Source organism: Oryzias melastigma, linkage group LG20 (assembly GCF_002922805.2).
Source record: "Oryzias melastigma strain HK-1 linkage group LG20, ASM292280v2, whole genome shotgun sequence".
Classification (NCBI taxonomy): Eukaryota; Metazoa; Chordata; class Actinopteri; order Beloniformes; family Adrianichthyidae; genus Oryzias; species Oryzias melastigma.
The window spans coordinates 6,243,304-6,254,341 of record NC_050531.1 but is presented as its reverse complement, the minus strand read 5'-3'; the positions used below and the strand labels follow the sequence as shown (position 1 = coordinate 6,254,341).

General features: G+C 37.9%; 1 protein-coding gene across 1 annotated transcript in view; it reads right to left on the bottom strand.

Annotated features, from left to right (window-relative positions):
* The window catches only part of LOC112151497 (phosphatidate phosphatase LPIN2), a 22,925-nt gene that overhangs the window by 6,525 nt on the left and 5,362 nt on the right, over nucleotides 1-11,038 (bottom strand). Inside the window, exons 2-14 of the mRNA XM_024280459.2 lie at nucleotides 8,339-8,539; nucleotides 7,233-7,328; nucleotides 6,858-7,147; nucleotides 6,693-6,791; nucleotides 6,471-6,594; nucleotides 5,977-6,385; nucleotides 5,572-5,671; nucleotides 5,298-5,485; nucleotides 3,513-3,606; nucleotides 3,381-3,450; nucleotides 3,227-3,310; nucleotides 2,999-3,075; nucleotides 1,656-1,812 (exon numbers count right to left, since the gene is read on the bottom strand). Of these exons, the coding sequence (XP_024136227.1) occupies nucleotides 1,656-1,812; nucleotides 2,999-3,075; nucleotides 3,227-3,310; nucleotides 3,381-3,450; nucleotides 3,513-3,606; nucleotides 5,298-5,485; nucleotides 5,572-5,671; nucleotides 5,977-6,385; nucleotides 6,471-6,594; nucleotides 6,693-6,791; nucleotides 6,858-7,147; nucleotides 7,233-7,328; nucleotides 8,339-8,530 (1,980 nt within the window). The 5' untranslated portion in view covers nucleotides 8,531-8,539. The remainder of the gene's footprint in view (nucleotides 1-1,655; nucleotides 1,813-2,998; nucleotides 3,076-3,226; nucleotides 3,311-3,380; nucleotides 3,451-3,512; nucleotides 3,607-5,297; nucleotides 5,486-5,571; nucleotides 5,672-5,976; nucleotides 6,386-6,470; nucleotides 6,595-6,692; nucleotides 6,792-6,857; nucleotides 7,148-7,232; nucleotides 7,329-8,338; nucleotides 8,540-11,038) is intronic.

Below are 11,038 nucleotides of genomic sequence, written 5' to 3'. Positions count from 1 at the left end.
GCTTTACATCCACTTTGCCCATGACCCGATTACTCGACTAATCGGAAAAAATAATTTGTGATTAGTCGACAATTAAAATAATCGTTTGTGGAAGCACTAGTTCAGACAAAATCAAATTCAAGACAAGAATCTTCCAGTTTCTTTTATAAACAAAGCTGCAAGTGTTGTTGTATGGCTTGTAGGTGCTACCCGCCCCCTTTTGACCACGCCCTTACGGGTTGTGCGCCCGTAAGACGTCAATCTCTGCCAAACTATCTGAGCGAAGCAGTGAAAGAAACTTCGCTGTAGCGACACCTAAAGAGATTATCCGAAAGTAGGCGACACGTTTTGTGAAAATTGTGGCTTTTGTGTTGATTCTATCTCCATGGCAACCATTTTACGTTTTGGTCATCTGGGAGTGACGAACATTTCTATGTCATTTTTCGAAGAATCAGCAAAAGTAAATGTTTGGATTTGCTTGGCAACTGAGATTTTTTGTTAACCACGCCCACATTCATAATATGTTCATGTCATGTTGTTTTTGTTTAGTGTGAGCCAATGATTCATGTATTACATTTTTGGTATTCTAGTAAAAAACGGAACGCTACTTTTGCAATCTCGCCACGACAATATCTCTCAAAATCTACTAACTTTTAAAACCAATTTTTTTTTTCAAAAAGCTTCCCAGTGACTCTCAAGGAGTTGGATAGATGAATAAATCAAAGTTTGTTGTTAGGACTAAAGGTTTTGGTTTTTTTTATTCAATATCTTCCCAAGGTCAAAGGTCAACAGAAGGTTGGTTTTGGTGGAAGACTTAACTTGTGCTGTTTTGTGAAGTTCACTCAAACAAACTGTACTGTGCAAAAATGTGAAAATCTAACACTTCGTCGCAACAATCTGTAGGTCCTGTGGCCATCCCATAATAATTGTAAAACTTCCTTTGGATATAGCCGACACATATGTGTTGGTGTCATTTGTGGATGTTGATCAAGTTTTTTGAGTCCCAAAACAGATTTTGGTCACATTCATAATTTTTGGCGGTTTCTCCCGCTGTGATGTCGTCATGTTTTCAGGAGGAGGTTGTTCACTGTTTCAAAAATTCATTTTTACCCAGTATTGGGTGTGTTCATATTTTGGTGAATTTTTGAGTATGTGGTGTGGGTGAAATAATTATTTTTATTTTTCTCACTAAAAACAAAAAACTGAAACTGTTTGTCACTTAAAGTCAAAAGTGTTAAAAAAAGCATCAAATCCTGATGTTTAGTTAAAGATAAACAATTACTGCTTTTATTTTGTTTAATTCAGTGTAGTTTGCACATACCTGTCTCTTGATATGTGTACCTATCAGTCATTTTTGTGTATTTTACAGCATAATATTCCTTAGCAAAAAGTAGTATTAAAGTGTACTACAAGTATTCTTAAACTATATTAAAAGTGAGCCAAAATACTTTTTATACACTTTTTGTAAACATAAAATGTTCCAATTTAGAAGTATTCAGTTAGTATGCTTTCTATGGTACTATACTCAAGTATACCTATAAAATAAACTTCAAATGTACTACTTTTTGCTTTACTGTTAATGCATTCTTTTATGCAGATTTTTTTTTTTTTGTCTGTTAGATTAACTTTTTTCTTTGTGGATTTTCGTTCCTTTTACCAGGGAACAGAGGTCTTACTATTTGATCCGAGGACAGGCGGAGGGACTTCTTGTATAAGTGGCACTGTGCCGGAGCTGAGCCGTCCGTCTGCACATGCTCAGTGGCGGTGCGAGCCGGTGCTGCCGCGTTCAGTTCTTTAGTCTCGTCGTCACTGGACCACTCTGCACCTTTCTTCCTGCACGATAAATAATACACTGCTGAAAACGTGTAACATTAAAAACATTTATACTTAAATTTAGTCCTCAATTTAATCAAACAAACTCCATAAATTATTTACGATACACCCAATGTTATCACTTTTTATAAAACTAAAACTGAGAGAATATTTTATTAAGTAGTAATAAAAAATAATGAATGCATTAATATGTATCGTAAATTAATTAATTCAAGTCGGCGGTTCAGGCTTCCATGGTGTGCGTTAAAACATTTTGTTGGGTATTATGCTGCTTATCCCATGATCACTTACAAAAGAAAAAAATATTTAATTGGTTTTTAGTACTTTATTCTTGCTATTTTTGTGGTTTAGATCACTTTTTCACAAAAAGCAGACTATTGGATCGTACAAATACATGTTACCTGGTAAAGCATTAATCGTGATTAATCCCAACACAGAATTGTGATTAATTCGATATTTTTTTTTTGTAATTGATAAACAGCAGTAATTAAAAATAAATGTTCTAAATGTAGAGCTTCGTGTGTGATTTCATATTGTGATTATTTGCAGATAATAAGTGGTCGGTAAATACTGAGACAAAAAAAAAATACTGATTAATTGCGATTAATTTTTTCCAGGTTTGCGATTAATTTGTTAATTGATTTCCAGCACTAATTTTATTATTTCAAATCACATGTTCCAAAATCAAGGCCCGGGGGCCGGATCCGGCCCTCTTGGTGACTATATCTGGCCCTCCAGATCATTTTTTTATTTTATTGTTAATAATAATGCCCCGAAGTTATTTTGCGCTCATTTCTAAAAATATATTTTTATGGAGGGTAAATTATTGAAAGTTATTTAAGGTTTAAATTGATTTATGCTGGATTAATATTCCTGCCTTTTTATTATTCGTAATTATGTTTAAGAGTTATGGTTTAAAAATTGACATTCTGCTAGCTTTTTGGACTATTTTGGCATTTACTAAGATTTTTTTTAGGCTGTTTTGGAGTTTAGCTAATATTTCAGCTACATGCTAGCTGTTTTGGCTAACCTAATTTTCAAATGTAGCTCTTGTTTTGGAGTTCTGAGATATCAACACTGTTCTTTGGCTAACGAGTTAATCCAGTCAGCGTGACACATGTTTACCCAACACAGCTCTGTGTTGGTGAATGACGGAGGAGACGCCAGGCCTGAGCGGCTGACTCACCGCGTGTCTGCGGCCTGATGGAGGGCAGGGCTCTCCCCGCTCAGGGAATCTTGACTCTCCAGCTTGGTCTCCGATAACTAAAAGAAGCAAAAGTATATTCAGAACTACCATAAAGGAACAAATATTCCAAAGCACAGATGGAATGATTATGGATCCTTTTTGCTGATAATGCTCATCATTTGCAATGCAAACGTATTTAAATGACGTGAAGTCATAGGATGATCACACCTGCTTGGTGCTGCTTTTTCTCCAGAACCACCAGCGTCCAGACTTTTTGGGCATTTTCTCCTTCACCCAAGCCTCTTCTGTAGCCTGATATTTACAAAACAGAGCCGTACGGATTAATTCCTGCGCTTTAAATACGCCACAAACAGATGGATACCTTTGGCAAGTTCTTTTGGAAAGCCTGCATGCAAAGGATCAGCGGTGCCGCCAGTGTCCAGTTGTAGTATCTGGAAAATGAAGTTAACATTTAGCTGTCTGATGATGAAAACAACCCAGATGTTCGACTCACCTGTTTGCTATTCTGACCACCAGGTTAGGATTGTCGATGATTGCCGGATTTTCAGCAAATTCATTGTAGGTGATGATGTGTTCCATAAATTTTTCTAAAAAGAAGCAAAAGAAAAGGCCTAAGATACGTCTATGGTAATATTAATAAATACAAAAAATACAAACTAAACAGACAGTTTGCCTTCTGCAGCTTACAAGTTAAGGATTTAAAATGACAAAACTAATACATAAAAATATGAGCATGTGTAAAAGTGAGGCCTTATATCTGCATGTTAATCTGTTTCTATATACTAAACTACAGATCCGGGCCAGCAAAGAAATATTCGGCTCGTAAAAGGGATTTAGGTCAAACAAAGTTTAAATTTTTTTTTTAAAAAGCGGGAAAGAAGGTAAACAAATTGATGATGGGAAGTGGGGGTGGGCATACTCTTCGCCAATGGTCCCAGCCTCAATTTAGATTTTAATAAGATGTTATTCACAAGCTAAGTTCAAAGCGGCTGACAAGAAAACTCTGATGACCCAGCATTCTAGCAGCATTTAAACGCATCACTTACAGACAAATCTTGGAGATGTGAAGATTTGTGCGTAGATGTGGTTTTGTGTGTGTGTAATAGGCGATTCTTGTGTAATTTTTAAAAATATGTGTGTGTAGTTAGTTTCCAGCTGTTGCAATTTGAAGATATATGTGTATAAACTAGGGGTGTGCCAAAATATCGATATTGTGATATATCGCGATATTTAGTCTTACAGTTGATTCTTGATGGATTTTTACCAAGTAGATCTTTTTTTTTTGTTTGAAGAGGCTATAAACGTTATACGTATCCCTTTGGAGGTACATTGGAGGTGTGCGTGGCACCAATGTGCCTGAAAGTTACTTCAATTATTTCATTTTTGCTCTGTTTACAACAATTTTGCACTAAGTAGTGTCCCTCCTGTTCGTGTTTACTATTGTTAACACTAAATTTTACAAATAATTCCAATTCAACTGGTGTCAATGTTTGCCATAGACTTAGTATTACTGAGTTTAGCAATATTGCACAAAAGTGTTTGTTATTCGTTGCATAAAATAAGACACAAGTTGTTTGTTATGATTGTGTTCAAGCTAAAAAATAATTAGGGATATATATTTTCCCCAAAAATATGTGTTCTTCTATATAAAATGAGTTATTAGAGATGATTTTTACCATTTATTGCAGTATTGCGATATCATCGATATTGTAAGACATGTATCGTATCATATCGTGAGGTACACAGTGGTTCCCAGCCGTAGTGTAAACTGTATTTTTTTTCATATTTTTTTTTACTCATGCACAAGATGTTTTTCATGAGTCACAAATTAAGAATTACGCACACACAAATTCCAAGTCATGCCCAAATGAAATATTAAGCAAGCACAAATCTGAGTGAGTCTATTTTCTCTCCATAAGTGAAGCCTGCTGCCCGCATGTCCAAATTTCAAAACGTTTCAGAGACAGATTTTGTGTGGGCGGATTTTAAGTGCTAGGGGCGTGGACTTCCAACTACCTCACTCCTGATTGGTCAGAATGTTTGCCATAGAAATGTTGACCAATCACTGTTTAATGACAACGTCAAGCTAAAACATGGCGGCGTCCAAATCAGTATAAAATGGCAAGTGAATTCACTTTTTAGGAGTAGGAAGTAGACTACTTTGTATGGGTGACATCACACTCACTCGCTCCAGTTCTTATATACAGTCGGTTACATCAATGCAATATTATCATATCCAATCCATGATTGTTAAAGGTTACAAGTCCGATTTTATCACCTTTGGGAATTTCCGAGTTCTCCCCCACACCTCCACACAGAGACAGGGTGACATCAGGAAGATCGCCAGCAGAGTCCGACAGACACTCCGTCCCGCTGTCCGCCGCCGCGCTGCCCACTGACTGGGGCGACTGGGACCCCGAGTGCTGACCCGGCTCCACCCAGTGTTTGGAGGCCTGTTCGGACTCACTGAAATATGGACAGTCGAGTTTTAGAAACCAAAAACTCCTCTTAAAACAGTAACCAAAAATGACTGATTCATTAAATATCTGGACCTTTTTGGAAAATAGCGAGCAGCAACGTCAGGTTCCAGAGCGTTCAGGTCTTCCAGGTAAATATCTTCCGGTCCCTGATGTTGGCTCCGTTTTCTCACAACTTCAATTAAAAAAATAAAAATAAAATAGGTGACTTCTCGGAAACTGCTGAGTTACTTTTCTTTCTACTTGCTTTTCTTTCTTTTTTAACTTCTGCATTTTGAATGCAGATCAGTCCTAGACAAACAGACACCACATCCTTCCTGTTCACACTGACATACATTCAAACTGGGCGAGGTTGTTTTAAATCTGTAGGCAGTTTTGTTTTACAGAAAACTGTTACATTGTAAAAATGTATTCTGGGTCAAAGACGTTGAGGAATAATTGCGATATGCCATAAGAAATGTTCGAATGAGTTAGAATTACCTTTCCTCTTCACTGGGGAGTCTGTGACTTTGCCGGCTTCTGCGTCCGAACAAACAGCTGTCGAGTTTGCGGTTTTCTTGTTTCCGGTACTGGCAGCAGAGCAGCTGTCTCTGCGACTTGGCGGTGAAGAAGTCCACCTGGCTTTGGGAGTATTTTTTGCTCTAATGTCTGAACCCGGCTCAGAGGAGAAGCTGCTGGGGAGGTCCGACTTGGCCGAAGCGTCGGGGAGCTGGTCGGGTTTGATGGTGCGGGGTTCTGGTTTCACAAGATGGCAAACGGGTTGTGTGGTTTCCTGCCCTGCAGCGGGTTCTGCCGCCATGGCCTCCGAGGTCAAGATGACTCTGAAGTGTGTGTTTTCTGAAGGAGTGATGGTTAAAGTCTTTGACTCTGATTTATCCTTTTTGTTGACCTATAGAAGAACAAAAAAAAAGTTACAATTTTTTGATTAGCCCCAAATCTAACCAGTTTAAAATTATTTAGGAGGTTGTTTATACTCGGGTTGATTCTGGAAACTCCCCCCAGCTCCACTGCATGTGGGACTCGGCCCTGAGCGCACTCTCCGCCGGCTTTACCATCAGCTCCGAGTCACTTTTAGGTGAAATGGACTCGGACACATCCCTGAGGTCAGCAGAAAAAACACATTTCTACTAATTTGACTCGCCTAATTGTCATTTTATTTTATGAATTCTGCAAAAACTGTATGTTCGTGGGCGTACACGTTGCAGGGGGACCAGTCGCCATCAGAGAACGGGTAGCTGTCCCACTCCAGAGCACTGACAGGGGAATGTCTGCGGTCCGAAAGCAGTGACGACTCCCTGACGAGAGAAAAAATTACAAACAGCTCCGACCGACATCCAACCAGAACCTCCGTTTCTTCTCACCGCCCAACCAAATGCGGATCCTCATCTGAGCTGTTCTCGCACCCGTCCGGCTCTACGACGGCACACGCCTGCTCCTCCTTGCGTGGGTCGGTTTTGTGCTTCCTCCTCCGCCGCTTCTTCTTCTTGCCGGTGGAGCCGGAGCAGACGTGAAGGTCTCCGGAGGCCGGATCTGCCGGGTCGACAGGCTGACCGATCCCCGCGGACGACCTCTCACATCTGGACTCTCTGGTCCTGATCAGAGCTTCTTCGGTGGGAATTGGCGAGGTCGCCAGGTGGGCGGGAACGATCTCCTGTTTCAGTGAAAGCATTCATGCAAGAATATTAATCTGTAGAGGATTAAACCAACAGTATATTATTTATTAGGTCAAAACTCACAGTGCTTTGCTCTGTTTCCTGAACGAAGAAGGCCTCCCCGTTATCTCCAAGCTTCATTTGCAGCTCCACAGCTTCTCCATTGATCTCTATGTCAATCTGCAGAACAAAAATTAGTCACTACTATTAATTAAAATAAATGTAATTAAATAATTTGAAGAAAAACCCTTAAATATTTACTTAATCTAACAATTTTTGGAAATAAGCTTAAATTAAATTGAAAAATGAATCTCATTTCAATGAGACTCGAGAGGGTTTTCTTTTACAAACTAAAAAAAACTGTGAGAATCACAAAATCATGAACTGCTTCCTGCATGCTCTAACTCTCCTATAACTTTAGATGCAGTAAGAGCTTCTAATAATGAGATAAAGCTCTTCACGTTGAGAGTTTATGTGGTAAATTAAGTTTTCAGTCCGTGCCCTCCATACAGGGCCTCTGCAGAGAGTCTCTATAAATAGAGAGAAGGGCCCGCCCGCTCTCAGGAGAAGCAGTGAAATGGATCTTGATGCATTTGAGATGGAAGGACAGATGAGCGCTTTGGCCGACAAAAACCTGAGAGCATCTCCACCATTTTGTTAGAGTCGGGAGAGCAAATTATTTCATTTTTTTACTCATTTTTTGCTGTTTTGTGTGAGAAAACTTCCCAAAACATGAACACACCTTGTATGAATTTTGGGGTTAGTGAAAAAAAAAAAAATTTAAATAACATAGAAAGCAAAACAGTAAAACAAAATAAATAAAATGAATGAGCTGAAAATGGCAGAAAAAAAGTATACTAACGAAATCAAAACCAAAACACACATGTCGGGGATATCCAAAGGAAGTTTTGTAATTATTATGGGATGGCCACGGGACTTACGGCTTGATGGCTATTTTGTGACAACATATGAGATTTGGCGATTTTCACTTTTTTCACAATATGGGAAAAGGAAACTTATGCTCAACTGATTTTTGCCAAAATTTCACACACATGACCCCAACTTGAGTCTACAATCACCCCTGGAGCTTTGTCGACCTTTGGTGAGTTTTTAAATTATCGGCAGGGGAAGCAATCTGGTCTTTGCAGTCCAAAACTTCTGCGGTATATAAATATATTTTACGCACTCACCACTTTCTCTCTGGACCGCAGAACCCCCAGTTTTCCAAAGCGCACATGGAACGGGGAGCATTGGAACGTCCCGTCAGGCTGTCTGACAACAACGACATCGATGCAGCCTGACAGAGTCGCCTGGTTGATCCCCTTGTACAACTCCTTCACCGTCACCAGGACCTGGCCCGCCAACTGGCCCACATAGTTCATCGTGTCCACCTGCAAGCATTAACACAGCTCGCTAAAGGACCCACTCCAATTGGTCTTCAAGTGGATGTATCAAAAAGGAGCGGAGCGGGGAGCTTGTGGCCCATCCAGATTGCATTTCTGTATTTTTTCGTCTGCACCTGATTTGCAGCAATTTAAATAAATAAATATATAAATGCAATTTTGGGCTTAGTTTTCTCAATATATGTCCACCGTCATCAGAAATATGCCACACAAACATGTTAAAACACAGTTTTCATCAGAGTGGGTCGTTAAGTTCTGATTTGATTCAGTTTATTTAAATAAACTAAATAGTAAATATTGTCTTTTTTTGGAACAGGAATTCTAACCCTGCTTTTGTTTCATACAATATGGGGAAAAAAGTGTACATATGTATGGGGTCAAATCAGGATCAGCTTAAAGTGAACGAAAAAACAGATTGAAAACTTGAAAAATAGACGTTGTAACTGAAAAAAAGCCCCGCCCCCATGTAAAATTAGGCTCAGCTCAGCAGTGAAAACTCGAAAAAAAATTGAAACTGAAAAGAGGACTGGAAGTGAAGATTAAAAAAAAAAAACTTGGAAATTCAAAACAGCAGCTGTTACTAAAGAATAATTTGTTTTCAATTAGTAATTTTTAATTTAGTTTTTTTTTTTAAGTTTTCACTCTTTTACTTTTCAAATCTTCAGTTTGTTTGTTTTTTCAAATTTTCAATTTTTTTTTCAGGTTTCAAATTTTCACTTCTTTTTTTCAGTTACAACATCTATTTTTCGAGTTTTCAATCCGTTTTTTCGTTCACTTTAAGCTGATCCTGATTTGACCCCATACATAGGTCCCTGAACGCATCATTTCTCCTTTGAGTCCAGACTTACCATTAGGCAAAGGTAGGCTATTGTCTGGGGCCCACAAACATTTTGGGATGAACACTTAAAAAAAGTCTTGAATAATTTCCACATCCGTTGATATAAACAGTAAAAAAAAAATTCTGAAATTACACAAATCTGCTCACGTGATTAACATTGATGATGTCTAAAAGTGGACTAGTAAAGAAGTTATTCAAATAATACAACCATTGTAGGGGGCTCCATGTTATTGCTTGCCTGGGGCCCCAAAACTGTTAGGTCCGCCACTGAGTCCAGATCTGATCAGAGCTTTTGTCAGCATCTCAATGCCTCTTTATTGTAGAAAATACACTATAATGTTTCTGAATGATGTTCTCACTCAACTGTTGGTGAAGACTGACCTGCAAAAACCCAAAGTAGGTCATAAAATGTTTCTCAGACGTAGTTTTCAGTGTGCAAGTGGGTTCTTAAAGTCATGTGACAACTTAGTTTTTCTAATTAGGGCAACTATTTTCCAAGAATGCTGTTATAAACCTGTATTAGCCTACTTTAACACAGCATGGTTTGGTATTAAACACAAAGTTTCTTGTGTTAAAGTCAAAATAAAGTGTTTCAAACACTCACTTCAGCGGACATTACTTTCTTTTCAGACATTTTTTGTCAAAATAAATCACATAAATGATGAAGACAAACTATAAAAAGACAAACGAAAAGGTCATGTCTAATCTGGGATATTTACAGATGTCACTTCACACTGAGCATTGTGTTCACACCGACAGGATGTTTGTGGTTAAACTTTGGCAAAGATTTATGCGCCGGATGTTTTGTAGAATGAGGAAAAAATGGCTTTCATTTCATCGTTTAACATTTTGGATCAAATTACTGAACATAATCATTACTTTTAAATGTGTTAATAAATACACTGTTATCGGTACTTAATAGGAACTAAGTTAAAACAAATCTGGTTTAACTAGATGTTGAAATGATGATCTCACCTTTCACTTCCACATTATGTCAAATTTTATTAGGTGAGTTTAGTGTGTTTTTTACTCCACAGTAACGGAACAAAGTTGTGATTTATTTTTCACACTTTAAAAGAAGATTAACAGTCACTTTTTTATCATATAAAACATCTTCACCTGAGCTTCATTCAGGCTGAGCACGACAGACAACCACTTCCTTTGTGCTCTTTTTCTTATTTCTACAAAACCAGAAGAGCTTCTCATCTGTGCGTTTCTGTACATTATAGCTTCTGTTGTTCGTTCAAACTTCCTGAATCAGAGCTGGAAACTAGTTGAGTGGACTTTAAACCCTTTTAGCCTCTGAGATTTGCACAGCAATGGCGCTTACTGCACTCTAATGCACTTAGCAGAGCAAAAATATGCTTAGAAGATTATAAACATTGAAAACAATAGAAAACAGCCGAAATAGACAAATAATAAAAAAATAGAGAACATTATACGACAAATTAAAAAAAGTCAGTAATAGAGAAATAATTACCATATTAAAACAAGTTTTTTTGTGTTTTGTAATATAGAATTACAAGAAGTCATGTAGTTTCTTCAAAAAGCAACAGACTATAATGTTTCAAGGTGCTATGTATAAATTACTGGAATTAAAAATTTCTAAAATAATAAACAAACTTTAAATTGAAATTGTTTGTGATTTT